Source organism: Trichoplax adhaerens, genomic scaffold, assembly GCF_000150275.1.
Source record: "Trichoplax adhaerens TRIADscaffold_2 genomic scaffold, whole genome shotgun sequence".
Taxonomy (NCBI): Eukaryota; Metazoa; Placozoa; class Uniplacotomia; order Trichoplacea; family Trichoplacidae; genus Trichoplax; species Trichoplax adhaerens.
The window spans coordinates 6,394,039-6,412,315 of record NW_002060944.1 but is presented as its reverse complement, the minus strand read 5'-3'; the positions used below and the strand labels follow the sequence as shown (position 1 = coordinate 6,412,315).

General features: G+C 34.2%; 2 protein-coding genes across 2 annotated transcripts; one reads left to right on the top strand and one right to left on the bottom strand.

Moving 5' to 3' along the window:
* Nucleotides 1-1,348: 1,348 nt before the first annotated feature.
* On the bottom strand, nucleotides 1,349-9,788 carry TRIADDRAFT_21042 (uncharacterized protein; the record flags this gene model as incomplete). The annotated part of the gene is made up of 34 exons (XM_002109481.1): nucleotides 1,349-1,496; nucleotides 1,603-1,719; nucleotides 1,809-1,895; nucleotides 1,994-2,127; nucleotides 2,222-2,328; nucleotides 2,425-2,532; nucleotides 2,628-2,749; nucleotides 2,842-2,956; nucleotides 3,041-3,155; nucleotides 3,242-3,352; nucleotides 3,418-3,523; nucleotides 3,569-3,714; nucleotides 3,794-3,874; nucleotides 3,973-4,317; nucleotides 4,409-4,549; nucleotides 4,671-4,862; nucleotides 4,977-5,042; nucleotides 5,114-5,188; nucleotides 5,335-5,445; nucleotides 5,544-5,627; nucleotides 5,728-5,829; nucleotides 5,943-6,018; nucleotides 6,131-6,275; nucleotides 6,364-6,464; nucleotides 6,540-6,599; nucleotides 6,738-6,867; nucleotides 6,954-6,983; nucleotides 7,028-7,099; nucleotides 7,299-7,389; nucleotides 7,479-7,559; nucleotides 7,682-7,759; nucleotides 8,011-8,093; nucleotides 8,208-8,310; nucleotides 9,663-9,788. The coding sequence occupies 34 exons, from the start codon at nucleotides 9,786-9,788 to the stop codon at nucleotides 1,349-1,351; spliced, it is 3,789 nt and encodes a 1,262-aa protein (XP_002109517.1).
* Nucleotides 9,789-12,436: 2,648 nt separating this feature from the next.
* On the top strand, nucleotides 12,437-17,409 carry TRIADDRAFT_53629 (uncharacterized protein; the record flags this gene model as incomplete). The annotated part of the gene is made up of 9 exons (XM_002110025.1): nucleotides 12,437-13,487; nucleotides 13,595-13,816; nucleotides 13,905-14,188; nucleotides 14,281-15,418; nucleotides 15,501-15,688; nucleotides 15,783-16,052; nucleotides 16,169-16,262; nucleotides 16,335-16,399; nucleotides 16,471-17,409. The coding sequence occupies 9 exons, from the start codon at nucleotides 12,437-12,439 to the stop codon at nucleotides 17,407-17,409; spliced, it is 4,251 nt and encodes a 1,416-aa protein (XP_002110061.1).
* Nucleotides 17,410-18,277: the final 868 nt, after the last annotated feature.

The window sequence follows — 18,277 nt, the reverse complement described above, 5'->3', positions numbered from 1 at the left end:
ATGAACGAAAGTTAGATAAGATAAATCTTATATTGCAGCTCTGCAATATACCCTGTATGGCATTCTTCAATATTGGCCAACTACTAATAGTGCCTACCGTTAAAATGTCGCGAATATAGTACAAAAACTAACTTATAAATGTCCATATTCATTCAGCTTCATGTCTTTCATAGATACAAGTATAAGTAATCACAAAAACGCTAGAACAGTCATATAGCCATTCATAGCAATAAACAGTAACCGTACTGTACTAATAATATTGATTTCATTCTGGATTAGATATTATCACAGTCATTCATTTTCTTATTAAAGTATATTTATAACCCTATTATATAAAATCAATACTATATTACATCGTATGTTTCCATAAATGTTGCTAAGAATAATGAATTACTGCGCTACAAAGCAATAAATCCAGTAAGCATTTTAATCTATTTTTCGGTACGATTATAGAGCTGTAGAGTTATACAATTGAAAGATCTAAAAAGGATCAATGATAAAATATCAATAACATTAAAAAGAACTATATAACTGATTACTGTAAAAATATATTAACTTCATTTTCACATAGGCTAACCCTGCCAGGATATTTCTATGCGTTAAAACAACAACTTATGTTAACAGTCAATTAGAGCCAATAACTACGGCTACGATATCTGTTTATCTTAGCCCAGGTTTAATTTATATCGCAAGTTTCGCTAAATCCTTGATCACATGTTATTATTAATCATAATTGAAGCAACAACAGTATTGCAGCAATATGCTTAGATAAAAACCGATAAGTACTAGTGAAGATGTCTCTGATACCGCTTTATATCAAATACATATAGTAAATGTTTACACTATATAATCTCATACAGTACAGAGAGTATACGAATATACGCGTATTTGATCTCGTTGTATAACGCGAGCGCTATATAATTTTCAATTATAATTAGTTGCTAATTGTTAAAAAGTTCATTTTTAATATTTATACAATATACAATGATGATTAAAATATCAGCACGTAATAAGGACTGAACTCAATTATGTAAAAATCTTGCGCTATTTTTATACTTATGTACATAATATACATAACCAATCAACCGCTATAAATTTACAGACTGCCTTATCATCAATATCATACGAAAAGTTGCTTTACCAAATACTTAGTTACAGTATCATGAGATAGTATAAAAATAACGATATTGACTACGTCTACTATCGTCTTTTATCAGAAGGAGAATACACCGATAACAAGCAATCCGCACTACCAGCAGCGAACATAACCTATTAATTGTAAATATTCGTGTATCAATCATAAATAAATAATCATGCTGTTAAGCTTAGCTTTATTCAAGGATATAACTTAAATTAGTTTACAAACCTTATAGGGATGAAATGCTAAGCAGCTAATGGGTCCAATTTTTTGCACTCTAAATCCATCATGATATTTGATTGCACTATTTAATTCACCGCTGTGATTGTAAACATGTATCACTTGGCTAGTTGAGCCGCTATAATGATAACAGATTACGCATTTTAAAATCTAAACTAATGTACAATGAAATGATCAAGTATTAAAATGTCTTTAGGTTATTTGTTATAAATATCTCATTTTACCAAACGAGAATATCGGCTTCCTTATGTACGTCCATAGCATTTAATGTATGCTGAGTATCAATCGTTTTAACAGATTCAGTGAAACGCGGATCCCAAAATTTCACGTCACCAGCAATACTGTTATAATAAGTGAAGGCAATATTAAATTTAAAAAAACTAAAATTAATTGAGCTCATCCACAAATATCATCTTCTAAAATTACATACCTGCCACTAATGATGTTACCATTTCCTCCACTTTGTCTGTGAACTTTCACAACCCAAGCCTTGTGTTCAAATAACGTTTTAACGCGGCTAGATCATCAAATTTCAAAACACAAAACTTTAACAAATTCTTACATGTACAAAAAATAATTACATAAAATTTATAACAATTATTCTTTTCAGAATACCTCTCATTTGCAGGTAGCCTTCGATCAAATAACCTTACTGAGCCGTCACCACAACCAACCACTAGTAGCGATGATCTATCAGCAACTCCACTGGAAATACTTGTAACACAACTGCCCGCTCCAGTCGGTATTTCCTTTAATGGTAGAATTTGTCATTAATCTTTTCACCTTCGGATGCTAAGCATCTAAACTATTTTAAAATATTCTACAATTATCGGTCTACGCTACCTGTACTTTCGTCTCTCTTCTAACGTCCCATATACTAACAGATTTAACGTCACCGCTACATAATAATTTACCTGATTGCTGCTCCCAGCTCATTACTAAACCTGACCCTATAATGAATCATTACAATCATAACTAATCAAGCCTACTATCGCCATACGTATACAATAAGAAAATTGCAAGCTTCGATATAAATTCAATCTTACTTCTAAAGGAGGATCTTAGCATTTCACTCAATCCTTTCCAAGCAGTTACTAACTTCAAATTGTTGTCATCATTATCGAAATGCTTCCATAGCCGTAAGCTACCGTCATCTAATATCATACAAAATTGTTAAATTATTAATATCGAGCTATTGGTTTAATATGCGAATTTGTAGGCAAGCATAGATCATTCATTTAAGATTCACCTGTTCCAGCTAATAGCAACGGTGAGTGATGCTCATTAATAACTTCCAAGGCAGTTATTTTATAATTTTTTAAGCTATTCCTGAACGATTTCATTTTATTCGACTGCTCCCAGTTCCAAACGCTCAAGTTCAAATACAAAATAATAATCCATTAATTATTATAATTATTAATAGCTACTATAAAAAGCAGCGTTTCGCTCTTATGTTGAATTACTTAATTTCGTTTTGTCCAGCCACGATGATGGCCTTCTGATATTCCATAAATGTCATTATTTGAGGTGGGAAAGTACTTCTTTGAATAAAACACTCATCATCCAATTGAGATTTACCTAGATTTACCACGGCCATTTTACATGTTAATATAAAATTGTCATACGCGAAACTAACGATATCAGTTCTGATGGTACGAGTACACTTACTTAAATATCGGTAAGATGCTGCAGCTTCTGCTCTAATCTCAGCATTAAATAAATATTTCCACTCACTTTCATAATACTCTTGACTCGACGGATCATAATAATTTAGAGGCTGCCATATGCAAATGGTGCAATTTTACAAGTTATCACAAATAATCAATATAAGAAGTAGATGCGACAAATGCATTGCATAGCTACCTTTAATAAAGACTTTCGAAACTGGCTTGAACACCAGGATCCCAACTCTGTTTTTACATTAGGCAATCTATATATCTTATTGTCGGTATCATCATCACTACTATCTGAATTCTAAAAAAAAATGTATAAGCAATGAGCACTTCCACTTGTCAAAGTTTATTGTATTTTTTTCTTACCGATGGGCCTCGACCAAAAACTGTTCTTTTGTTTGAGAATTGCTGAGAATGAGGTAGTATATCAGTTATTGGCATTTGCGGTTGTGATTGACTACGTTCTATACCCCTAAAAGAAATTTATTATTTAAATTATAATATAATAAATTTATACCAACAGTCTAATGAGAAATTATTTAGAATAACGTACTTGCTGAATTTTTTAGCGTGTAGTGCACTATCATCCAATCCACCAATATCTGTAGAAACTGATTCGCTTACCCGTAAGCTACCAGTTGGGCTTGAGCTACCAGCAGTAATCTAGTGATATAACGAAGTAATGAATAAAACAAATTTTAAAGGGATTCTTATATAAAACACTAATGCCAGTATTTTATACCTTGATCATAAGGTAGTTACAAAGTTCCTTTCCTAGATCGCTAATTTCCGGAAAAGGATCATTAAGCAACGTAATCAAAGCCTACAAGTGTAGTCAAGAAGGTGAAAGTTTATTCATGCGCTAAAAAATTGATACGCTGTATGACCATACAGTTTTCAATACTCGTTACACATACATACCCTCCAAACCATATTATATACACTTCTAGGTGGAAGTGACAACAAACGCTCGAGCGCGGGATGGTAATCACCAGTTGTAGCTGGCGATAAAGAATTATTTGACTGACTCATAAATAAACGAGATCGACGTGATTGCTGAGAATGGGAGCTGTCAGTACTCTGATGCAGCGTCAGACCAGTATTTTTATTTGGAACCAAAACCCGTCCACCAGGTGCTCCAGGGCCACTTTGGTTGTTACGGTTTTTATCTTTCTCACTCTCAACTTCTCTTACCAATTTCGTAGCTGTGGATATGAAATATGATTCAAATTCCAATACAAATCCAGATAATGCAACAACAAGTTCCTATCCATCAGATTGATCAAAAGAATAATCATGTTAGACAATCTTGAGATTTGTTTGACTATTACTAAAGTTTTAATATTTACTCCTGCACCTTTCGCACTACCGGACTGCCATCCCTTACACATGCTGCCAATGTCATTCCAATTCCTTGATCAATGTTATCAGCTTGGCCATTACGATCGTTTTTATTACTTACGAATGTACCCAATGCATACACAACACTTGCTCTAACCTGATTAAAAAAGGTATTTAATTCTTTCTTCATGGTGTTATTATTATTCAATACGTGCATATTATGATGATAATATATTTAAATCAGGTCCATTAGTTGATCAACTAGTTATCTAGTATACCTCAACACATTCATCGGCAAGTAAATGAGATAACTTCTCGTACGCGTTATCTCTAACGGCACACCATCTAGCCGGATCATACCCATTCCATTCATATCCTAAACATAGTACTACCCACTGACGCAATAAAGGGTTTGGGTCATCTAGCAACTCGGTGCATATAGCAATAATATTGCTTTGTTGAGCTGCCTCCTACATATTATTAGTTAAAAAATTTCAGTAAGCTATTGTTCTATTACAAGCTCAGAGGCAACTAACTTAATATATCACAGAGCGACATTATGTAATCCTAACTTAACACCATACCTTTCCTGTAGGATAATCTTTAATTACCATAGCTATTATATAAGCAGCCATAGCTCTATCCTTTGACTACGAAAGGCCAACAATAATTAATAATAATAACAAAATTAGGAATTAAGAGCAAGCAGGATAATACCAACCGGCATTTGAGAATCTGCCAGAATTTGGAGAAAGTATTTATAAGCACCGTCCTTTACTAAATCAACCTGGCAACTCTATTACGCGTTAGTGTTATGGAAATAAACGAAAGAATACAAAATATAATTTTAAAAATATTGCAGAAGCAATAGTATTAACATAATAAGAAATGATATTCTTAGATTAATAGGGAGCTATTGACACATAAATTTGTGATACATACAATATCGTGAGCTAAAATCTTTGTCCAAATAAATAACATCCGCGGTTTTAGTTCTCTAGCAGAACTTTGAAGAAGTCGCAACACATACGGGAAAATGCCAACCGAAAGGGCCTACAGTTATTACGTAAGAATAAGATACCATTAGTACATCGAGTAGCAACTTGATATATTACCAATAAATAGTAGCTAAGGATTTTAGGTATACATACCAGTTCTACAGCCCATACGCCGAAATCGAGAAACTTTCCTAACAAGTCAAGAGCTCGAATTCTGTGAATTTGACTCAACAAAACCTAAATATAATAAAAAAATTCGATTATAATAAAATATACCTACTACATTTCCATAGCGATGTTCAGTAGAAAATTTTTAACATTCAAATTAATTTCAAACCTGTAGAACAACCGGTAATTGCTCAGGAACATTGCGTTCTTTCGATCCTAACGCTAACCACACTTGGAATGCTGTAAGTTGATCCTCAAAGAATGTGCTATGCTACAATTACCACAATAAGAATAGGCAAGTAAGGATATTTTTAACTTCAGTATAAGTATAAATCTTAGTAGATCAAGTGAAATAGTAAATATCATCAAAGATACTCAATTTACCGCAAATTCTTCTCCATTATTGATAATAGATGGTAATTGAGATAGACATCGATCAAGGACTAAATCCCATGTATACCTAAAGCAATCAACGGAAACTACTACTTACAATACATCTATACAATATACAGTTCATGCCGGTATATAATGTTATTTGCAATCTTTAACGCCAATCCAAATTTTAGACTAACCACATTGGGTGACTGTGAGTACTTGGTAATTTCGGATGTGACGTCGGTGAACAATTAAAAGAACGCATTATCCTTTCAGCCAAAAGAAAATTTCGAAATAGACTTGCAACTAGCAGATCTTGGCGAAATAACTTCTGAAATATTTCTATATATTCAAAGTTATAATAATTTTCAGTTTGTTTCAAAAAATAACATTCACGCATTTTATTAAAAATAGCCTAAAGCAAACATACTAGTAGGAAGAACATTCCAAGCGATCGTATCAGTTACAGCAGTAAATATCCAGTTTAGTTCTCCAATCAGTGTTCTTCGGTCGTTCAATTTTCCTGGAATTCTTTTTATTTCAAAATATGATACAATTGTAAATATTATATTCTCTACACAATATAACAAGTAATACATAGCTTACTTTTCGATCATTTCTAAAGTTATATTAGGTACCAAAAGGTTGTTATTATTTATGCAAAACCTATTAAAGCATGAAGATATCAGAAGCAAGACTTAGTGTATAGTACACTTGCCAATTGCAACATTGGTTTCTATTACATTATCTGATATTATATCAAGTACTAAATTGATTTTGATATTGACCAAAGTTCTACATTACCATCTTAGGGCTGTTTTAATTGGAGTTGTAAGGCATGATGTAAATAAATCAGCTGGTAAATCTGGATTTAACGGTAATACTTCATTGGAGCTACAGGAAGCCATGTGAATACAATTATCTAATAAAGTAACTGATATATCTGAGTCGCTTTCACCCTATATATGAACAATTAAAAATAAAGCATTAAACACAGCTAAATAAAAAGCTGGTAAATACAGAAAGGAAGATTAGTTAATGGACCAATAACTTAAATTGTAGAGTAATAATATTCATGATAGTGGACCAACAACTATTTTTTACACTTACAGGACTTTCCTCACGTCGTTGCTGACAAAAAAGTAAGTAATGGTCAATAATAGCACCTACAATAGGTAAAATAGAGAGATACAGATATTATTGTAAATATAGCATGTGATAGATACTATTCATTATACTATTGATGTTTACTATGATAATCATTGAAAGTAATTTATACTATACAATACCATTAAATAATAATTATAAGTGAAATAATTTGAAAAGGGCAACTACCGCATAATAGATTGTACGATCAAAACTTACCGGCATTAGAACAATCATAAGTAAAAACAGTAGGACCAGCAATCCAACTTTGCAGATCATATATCGATAATGGAATATACTGCGTGTAGTTCTATATTTTTAGATCAGTCAACAGCAATACGACGTATCCTTAAATTAATTTCAATTTTTTATAACTCAAAAGTAAGTTTATTGTATTACCTTATTGAAAACCCATATTTCACCATTTTGAGTAGGTCGAGGTACTCCATGCCCATTATAATGAAACAGTACCCTATCATCCTAATTAAAGTACGGTAGGTCAAGATATAGATACGTCTCTGCCTGTACAAATTAGATTACTGTATGCTATACATAAAAAGGGTATTTCAATTTTTTAAGGTTCTCGCATTGCATCGCCTTACCTTAGCATTGCGCCGCAAGGAGAGACACAATTTTTTGACTTCCTCTACCGTAGGATCCAAACTCTGCTTATAGCGTGCCTATAGACGACGCGAAAAAAATTCTGCTTAATTAATTTTAAAACTTAACAACAAGTTGTACTTTTTGAATACCGTTTGGAGAAAATACCTGTTGTATACAGTGTTCTAAAAATGGACTAATTTTCTAGTATTTACTCAGCAAATTACAAAGTTTTTGAAGCATTGACATAATTTTAACAATATAACACAACTTTGGCTGAGATATATGACATTTCCTATCAAAAAATCATTCAATCGTTCTTATTCTGTACCTTGGGCTGCCATCTTTCATACTGTTTCTGTAAACTATTACCGACAGCTTCAAGCGATTTATTAGGATTCATCGTTAGGGGATCTAAAAAAAGAAATCATTCTCAAGCATGCATATGATAAAGCTATAATTAAAGACCTTAAATAGCCGAACATTTGCAATGTATCAATACTACACTTAATAAATAAACTTGTGTACCTAGCCAACATTCTAGTCGTGCACAAGGAGTAGGCTTGATAAGATCGGGAGGATCAACACCAACATTCAAGCATAATACTAATGCTACACTTACAGTTTTCATCTAAATAGAAGGTTTTCATTTAATTCATTCAGTAACGCTTTACATAAGAAAGTAATTACTGTCAGTTTAGTTAACTATTTCTTTTTGGCTTCGCTGTAATGGTAATAATGATACGCGTATATTATCACTGAGCTTTAGATCAGCCGAATTGGGAGTCTCAACACACAGTAAGATCCTTCTTATATAGTAACTGGAGTTATATATAATTAGACCAAGTTAATCGATGTAAATGAGTAGCAGAAGGTTGGCGTTGAAAGCGATTATTCCTTTGGGTTTGAAAGAGCTATGTCGTACCTATACAGTAATTCCTAATGGCGAGTAATACACGTTATCGCCCACTGTATTCGTATGTATAGAAATGATAAGGTGGATAAAATTACGATAGATAGTCTAGTATTATTAAACCTGCTCAAATCGAATAATTACATACTACCTGTAACCGACCAAAGCATTGCCGTATTTGTAATGTATCAATCTTTACAAAAAGTAAACTGGATAAAATGATGATAGATCGATAATCCAGTTAGCCTAGTCCAATCGATTGTGATATTGTAAAGAATATAAGCAGGGTACTGTATCATGTTGAATCATGTTGATTTACAAGGATTAACGGCACAGATGGTAGAAATAAAGTATTTTTAACGATCGTCATTACCAATTAATTGAATAAACCAAAGTAGAACTGTTGACGTATTCGGTGTGCTTATGTGTTTATGGTTTACTTTGTAGGGGAAAAAAAAGAGTAATTAACCTAATTGATTACATATCCCATTTTCGATCTATCCGGCAATCCTTTTGTACTCTACTCCATCTACTTGTAGGTGCTATGTTCATCTTGTACATGACAACTAAAATATCACGTTGATGTCCGACTTTTAGGGTGGAGATGAGTAGGTACTGTCGGTTTGCTGTATAGTATAGCAACAAGACAAGCATCTACTCGTCCGTCGTTGTACCAGTCAGGATTTTTCAATAATTCATTATTATTATTATAATAAACAACGAATGACGATCCATGTAGAATTGACTGATGGCATTGATCCTTTTGACTGTAAGAGATTGTATTCCTTGGTATTGCTAATAAGTTTGCAACAATTTACTGTATTGTAATCGGTGAAAGTGCTGGCATGATAGCCACAATCCGATGATGATTACACCATTTGACTACATTGTAGGAATAGTGTCAACACAAACTCAAGGTGGGTATTACAGCACTTAAAAGTTGCATTATTTTGCTTATTGAATGGATCGATGTTAGCCCATTTTATAGCGCATTTGATACAACTCCCACACTAGCCCTTTAATCCATGTCGATCATTCATAATCACACTATACTATCCATGATGGCTTACCCTCTCAGTCATCTTCCAAGATTTCTCCAGCATTTTTAAACCTCGGACATCTTCAGTATGCCGTGGCTGATTGAAAAATATGGGTACGTTAAAATCGCGTAGTTCATTGCCTTCATCTTCTTCCATCTTGTCCACTTAATAGGGATCGATCCTACCAGGATAGAATCACTTTTTCTCCAAGATACAGTATTCACTCCAGATTATAAGCCTCGATATATCGCATAGGAAAAGAATTGAATACCTTGTGTTAGTCCATTCAAGGATTTCTATTTTGCATGGCCATTGCTTTCCATTGGCTTGAGTAAAATGTGATCAGGCTGTCTGATACCCAACAGTAGGGTTTTACCCAAGGCAGGCAGGCACGACAAGTGTTTGTCTGTACGTCTGTAACCACCGTACTGTACGTACACTCGTACAGTACGGTAGGAGAAGTTATTTTTACTACCGTTACAGTACCGTGCTGCAGTACTTGTATTGTAAACCTACAGTATATTGTACTGTGCAGTACTGTACCAGCACCAGGAGCCACATTCCAATGATGACTGGTCACAAGACTTTTAGAATATTATGGTAGACTTTGACCCGAGAGCTGCAGTCGAGCAGTAATCTTAGTCATGCCATTGCTTTCTCTTATGCTACCCCATTAGGTGCAGTACAACAGGTTAGAGTGTATTCTTGAATTGATCATGAGTCAGATTCAAGGTAATAATATTTAATATTTACTTACTAACTGAGAAAATATCAGTCAATTCAAATCGACCGTCTACTGTATATACTACAATACTGGCATAACCAAGTGTTTGGCACAATATTTTGGCTGGAAATGTCTGTCCGTCTAAGCGTGACACAGTCATGAACTACAGTAGTACTAGATGTACTGTACACATTGTACTGTACAGTACAGCTGTACAGTACTGTCCAGGTAGTCCAATTTCCATACTGTACTGTATAGAGATTGGACTACCTGGACAGTATTGTACCGAAATTGGGATGAGTACTGTACAAAAATACTGTACAAAAATATACTGTAAATCGAGTCCAGCGATGGCGGGAAGACATTGGCAAAATAGTACTAGTACGCAATCAACGCTGTATTCTCTGTCTATCGTCCTATTAGAGACAAGGAGTTGAGTGGTCAAGTACCGAAAAAACAGAAGTCAACGACGTACTGTACGGACGGATGTTCCCTAGCCTTGCGTTCCAAGCTTGCCACTACTAACTCATACAGTCTATTGGACACGGTTCAAGGGTTTGGTAACACTCCCTCATTTGAATGAACTGGAAGTTGGGGCTTGCATGCCGCTGTTGCAGTAAAGCAAAAATCAAGCGGGAGTAAACAGTAAGTTTGCACAATATTATCCATGCTGATATTACTTTGAGACTAGAAAATGACGGTAAATTTCCATAGTAGCTACTGTCTTTAATATCAGTAAAGATCAGGGTGGACTTCCATTTGTAAAAGGGTAAGACGTAGACAGTATCTGTTCCACTTTGTTGCTTGCCGCCATTTTGGGCCAGGGGGGCAGCAAGACATAAAGGTAGTCAGTCCATGATCCACAGCAATGGAAACGATTGAATTCTTTCATTTCTTTATATATCGAGGTCAATGGAGTTGGTAATTATGAGCCAGAATTAGAAAACTATGCCAATGCTTGTGTACATACTTTCTTTTCTTAAGTGCGATTTCGTCATTAGCAGATGTCCAAATGTGCGAGCTAAGTGTGGACGAGATGCGTACCAGCGCGTCACTGTAGCTGAAGTTACCTTGGTCACCGAATTGCACCTACTGTAGTGCACAGGGTTGCATTTGGAAACCATGACATAGTTTGAACGGACCAAAATCAATCTTTCCCATCATCTTCATCATATTAATACATCGACAACCGTACAAGTCATAGAGCTCCCATATTAAAATACTACTTGGACTTACACCTACCTGTTCTGTATTGAGGAGATTGCCTATTTTCCAATCTTGACAGTTATAAATACCTTGTAATGGCTACCCTTACAGCCTGTTGCTTTTATAGTTTGCATTGATATTGTTTTCTAATTACAATTTAATCTACAAGGAATAGTATCTCCTCCTAACTACCAAAGACTAAAGTACTGTATATATACTCGTATATCACATAATCACAAACAATACTATAGTTATCAACAATCATACTTGTGGTCACACTTACAACAAAACCATTCAAAATCTTTATGATTTATACAGCCACATCCAAGACACTACAAATATCCACACTCATACCAGACATTATCATGACTTAGCAGAATTATTTATAAATAATCGTTATCCTCTTTTTACTTGCTGGGTTACTTTCCAACCCATACGTGTAAATAAAGATCGAAAGCTTCTGTAATCATTATTACAGCAATGATAACGACAAGCAAAGTATAGCATCAGAGTAAAAAGTTATTACGGTTTTTTATAGGCTAGTCATCAACGCGTAGTACTAGTGCTCCATACAATCCTATTGTTGATTGTTTAATGGCTTTTCATCTCAATTCTGCTGTAATTACAAGACAAATAGAATTCAGTATCCGACGAAATTTTGCCGATAATTAATGAATCAATTAACAATGGTAGGTTTTATATGTGTATAACGTGTCTTTGTTTATTGACCTTATTTAGGATAGACTACGGCATGTCCTTCAATTGTGTCTAATTTGTACAACGAGCAAGTAGAGAGAAGTTCTATAAATGCTGCTGCAATTTCAGGAGTGGCCCAACTTGAATTTAAAAAGTCTAGCTTCTGCTTGAACTCACTATGGAAGATAACAATATTTTGATTACCACTTACTTTACTGCACCGAAAAAAAAGAAAAGTAACACTGTTACCGTCGTTAACAATCAAGATGTAAATTTAAACCTTCAAGAGCAATGCATTCGTAGCGAAACACCTGACAAGAATAAAATTCATCCAACGATTAGAAATCAAAACAAGGCAACTGTTGAGAAAGTAGAGCTCGCACAGGATAGTTCACTAGTGAAAAATACATCTTTAATGGCTACCCGTAAAAGAAAAGCTACCATTTCCGATGATGTTACGGAGCCATTGCCTCAAGAGCAAGTTGCCAACTTACAAATAGATGAAAATAATCCTACCTTTAAACACTTTAGCCCTCTTAAAGTAGAAATTGATTTAGCACAAGAATCATGTGACTTAGATAAGTCTCTATTAAGCACCAATAACACAAGTACAGTAAATTCTCTTAAAATTACATCAGATTTAGCTGAGATGGCTACATTGAGAAGAACAACTCGCCTACAAAGTAAACGAGCGATTTCGTCACAAATGGACGCGGTTAATTTTATAGGAACAAATCATCTACCTCGAAATGGATCACATGAAATACAACCAATAAATAAGAAAAGTAACGCTTCAAGACATATGCCATTTAAGCAACAAACCATTACCTTTTCCGCCATCGATACTTTAACAAAATCCCTAAGATCACGTAAGGATAGACAACATATTGGCGATGAAAACATGCAACCGAATTATGATAATGTAGCCTATAATAAAGCTAACGACAATTCCGTCAATGGATCAGTCACGCCTGCTACTGAACTCATCTCAAAGCCCAATCCGTGTAAGCTTGCAAGCAGTTACCAAGGAAATGCAACAGCAACTACAGTAATAGAGAGATCAGTACTCCAGAATGAATGTAAAACCGCAAGTGGTCAACTTATAGAGGAGCTAGCAGCGCCACCTATCATCCTAAATACTGGAGATCACTGCAATAAAGAAATTCAAACGATGGAGATAGGGAAAGAGAAAATTGATACAACCCCGAAAGATAAATTATGTAGTAAAGGTAAATACACATTGGTATCGTTTGAGATGAAATACCTATCTTTGCATTTACCGATATGTAGTCACATGATGTAGCAATATGGCATATAAATATGAATTTTTATTTAGACGTCAAGCTGGCGCCAATATTCCTACGAACAAGAAAGAAAGACAAGAATAATGATGTAACGATACAGAAGCAAACATCAAATAATAGTGTAAGTCAACCTATCCAGAACACTGTAGTAGCGAATGACAAAATACCTGGGTCTAATATACCGGAAAGCCATACGGCTAAGAAGGTTGTAACGAATGCTTTTGAGAGATTGATCAGCAGTTCGAAAGAGATTGGTAAGTCATGTTATGGTATTATGCATATAATTTTTAGATTATCTTGATCCTATTAAGAAATAACTGGTAGCCTACTGATTCCACATAGGAAATTGTAAAAGAAATACAATAGAAAATATAGAAAACACAGTAATATCTACTTCAATAACCTCCTTCCCTACCGTAAGTCATGTTCGACAACAAGAAAAGGACAATTGGTTATGGCATTTGCCCAAAGTAGATATAGAAAACTTATTCGTTAACATTAAGACTCCAACCGTTACAAAGGATGAGACTTGCAATGGATTATCACTAAAAACTCTATCGTCTTCGTTAACATTTCCAGACTATGTCTCTGAGCGGATTAAAAACCTAAAACCTAGAAAGCAGGAGGTCAGTATCTTATTATTCGACATCGGCTGTATTCTAAAATTATTACTTACAAAATTTTCAATCCATCATCTATTAATTAATGATACGTTTAGGCGCTGACACATCCTGTTACACCAGTAAATAAATCTTGCCTTATACCTGCTTTGCACAAAATTAAAGAAGCTTTTCCAGATATAAATATAGATAAATTATTTAGCATGTATATGAGGAAGAAATCTGTAAACCAAACCGGTAATGTAAATAATCCAGATACGCAGGTACTTCAATACAAGAATAAAGGTAATTTAAGCCCTTCCAAAATATCTGCAAAAACAATTAAGAGAACCTCTTTAGTTGTTGATAGTCACCCAATGACTAAGCGATCTAAAGCCAATCCAACAACATCTTCTCAACGGAAAATAGCAGATTTTCCAATCACAAAGTCTTTTGGGTTACAACATTGCGTCAGTTTAAAGGAAGAAAGCAATATGAAGCCGATTCCAGATCGAAATGTTGGTAAATCTGGAGAAAAAATAGTCGATGAAATGGTCAGTAGCAACAAAATGCTAGTGAGCAATACCACAGAGAATTCTAGTAGAAAGGATAAAAAGAAGCACAATAATGGCACTCAGACCAAGATTTTTCAACTCTTTTTAAAGCAACCTTTACAGAAAACTACATCTCTTAGCCAGTCATTAAGTGAACCAAAGATTGATGCCTCAGCAAAGTCAACAGTTAATCCATCTACTTACACGAGTAATGGTGACTCTCATATAAATCGATCGCCAGAAATAATCGCCACTAATCCAATATTGCAAGTAGCCGACAGCAACGATTTGCGTGAAGTTAGTAGATCCGCGAATGATAGGGCCATGATGCTCAACGCAGTCACAGTAAATTTGACAGATGAAGGGGAAGGGAACAGTAGAACCAGTAAGGAAGTAATAGAATGTATTACGGTAGACCTAGAAAATCGCGATATTAAAGCAGATTCAGGAAAAGACGGCGAAACTGAAAGCATGGATGCTAATGTTGATAAGCTACCTAAACCTGGAAATACGAATAATAATGGCAAAGCTCAAAATAAACCTTTTGCTGGTCCAGTCGCAGATACGTTATGGACTGAGAAATATCGTCCTCGAAACCATTCAGAAATGATTGGTAATAAAAAAGTAGTAAACAAATTTTATAAATGGCTGAAAATTTGGAAAATTAAACTAAATGACTTTAACGTTAAAAGCGAAAAACATGGTAATAACTAATGATTTTTAACAATAGCTAATTATGGCAAGGTTAAATTTATAGCATTAAAATAAGAAACCTTGATGCCTAGGTAATTACTCGAAAAAGCAACCATCACGCGCTTGGGATAGCGAAGAAGATGATGATTTTCAGACTGAATCCTTGAGACAACATATAGATGAAATTTCCTACAATTACAATACTATGTTACTATCAGGACCTTCGGGAAGTGGAAAAACAGCTACCGTATATGCATGTGCTGAACAATTAGGAATGCAAGTATGAAGAAATTATGTGCTATCATCGTAATTTTATTATACTATACGACATTATTTTCTGGTACTAATATACATAACGAACATTATTTATCTAGGTTATTGAAGTTAATGCGTCTTTTAAGCGCTCTGGTAAACTTATTATGTCACAGCTTAGAGAAGCTACACAGTCGCATCAAGTAAACTTTACTCCGAACTTAAACGATAAAGTAGATAGTAAATCGGACCCTAAAAATCTTAAAAGTAATCCTGTTGTCGGAAAGAAAGTAAGCAAGAAAGATTCCAGCAGCAATCTAATAACTTCGAAACCTAAAACGCCCTCGTCTGAACTAAAGAAACTCAGTATGACAGTAATACTTTTTGAAGAGGTTTGAAAATTTCTGTTACATAACATACGATAATGGTACGCGTACAACAAAACAAGAATAGTAATTACTGTATGCGTATGATAATAATAAAATCATACATTTAAAACACGGTTTAGGTTGACCTTTTATTCGATATTGACGAAGGTTTTTGGTCCGCTGTAAATTCTTTAATGGAAAATACCAAAGTTCCAATCGTTTTAACATGCAGTGGTAATATTCAATGCAATTTTTGATTATTTGACTTTATGTTAACATCCGTTGACGTTACTTCGTCTTTTGCAGATACAGCGTTATTACACAATCTAAAACTTCCGTATGGTCATCTTATATATAACGCACCCTCGAATGTATGTCTCTATACTTCAATTAGTTCTTAATTGTATACATCAAACCTTATTTTATGATGTTCTATCGATAGAATTTAGTGGCTGTCAACATGCAAGTAATGTGTCTTGTTGAAGGAGCTGTAACCGATAAGAAGGATATCATCACAATTTACCGAGAATGTAAATTTGATATTCGACGTACTTTACTTGCGCTACAATTTTGGATTGAGCATCCATTACTTGACTATAAAACTGATATGATGGACAATGACAAAAACTCCAAAGTCAAATCTACAGACTGTCATAGTTTGGAAACTCTGGATAGCAATGTGAATAACCCGATAGATAGCACCAATACCACAGTTGATCCAGCTTCATTTCCGCATACTTTCCCTAAAAATATTGATAATTTGATTGAATGTCACCTTGGATTGGCTGAATTTAGAAAATTCTTCAATCATTTTCTTGACAATTGGAATAATACTAACGAAATATCGTCCCAGGGATGTTCGACCTGTTATACAACTACATGTATACAATCGCGAAATTTACATTTATCGTATTGTAACTGTTTACCTTTCATCGCTGCTTATTCTACTACCGCGTTATGTGCAGATCTAGATGCTATTAATGAAAATAAATCAACTGACGCTGATATAAGCGATTTACCAGTAACCAGAGAAGAATCTTCGACTCATAGCTCCTTACCATCTAAGGACTTTGAGAGAAAATCTTTAGCCATAATGACTGATTTTCTTGTAAATAATTCCTTCATGGATTCCGGCCTGCTGACTTCTTCGACTTGTAAAGATTTCGACGAGGAAATGAACGACATTAATAATTCCATTAGGGATAGCCTTGAATCTAGTTTTGAAATAAATGAAGGTGATGTGCTCGATTTATATAATGCACAAGTTAACTATGAAATCAGAGAAGCAATTGAATCAACTAGTATTGAAGCTTGCAGTATCAATCTTAAGACTGCCTTCGAAGACTCATATCGAAAAGGTATTACCATTGTTCGAATGTAATACTACTTGCTGTATTATCATTATTCAATACGAATACGATACACATTTCGAAATAAGTAAATACCTCTCTGACGAATGATACCATACAATAATCCAATAAAGCATTAATACAGTATTGCAAATTTTTAATTACTCTCTTGTATACTAGGCATCGATGCATGTAATCTGTCAAATTCTGAAAATTTTTATAGTAACGATTTGCGGCTATCTCCTGATTATGTGGAAAAATTAAGGTTAAATACCTTTGATAGTTTTACAATATTCTTCAAGTTTCTTATCTAACACAGTCCCCTTCGACTTTCTATTTAAAGGAATAGAACGATTTGGTGCGTGTACATGAGATTTCACCTACCTTTCTACCAAACTCTCAACTGTTAAATCGACGGGCTATTGCTATGGATTATTTGCCGTCATTACGTACTATTCTACAATCAGAAGATATTCGTAAAAAGACAAGCAAGAAAAGAAGGTATTTAATAAACTCTTTATGGATATCGTTAGATTTATGAGATACAAAAGTTTAATATTTTCGCATATTTTCTTTTATAGATTTTATCATTACTGCAAATATATATCCCTCGGTATCAATGAAGCTGGCATTAAACATTTACTAGATACATCTCTGTCTTCCCGATTTTCCAATATTGACTAAGCTGCGTGTTTTGATTTCACTGTTCGATAACCATAGGTAGACATATGGCGTTAAAATTTTTAAGGGCAGCGTTACTCAATCTACTAATTCGACATAACTAACTGAATTATTATTTAAAAATTTTTTATTCATTACTAATGTATTAAATAAATTCTAATAGCATGTTATTCTACATCAAAATAAGGTATGCAAAAATTGATCTAATCAATTCTTTGT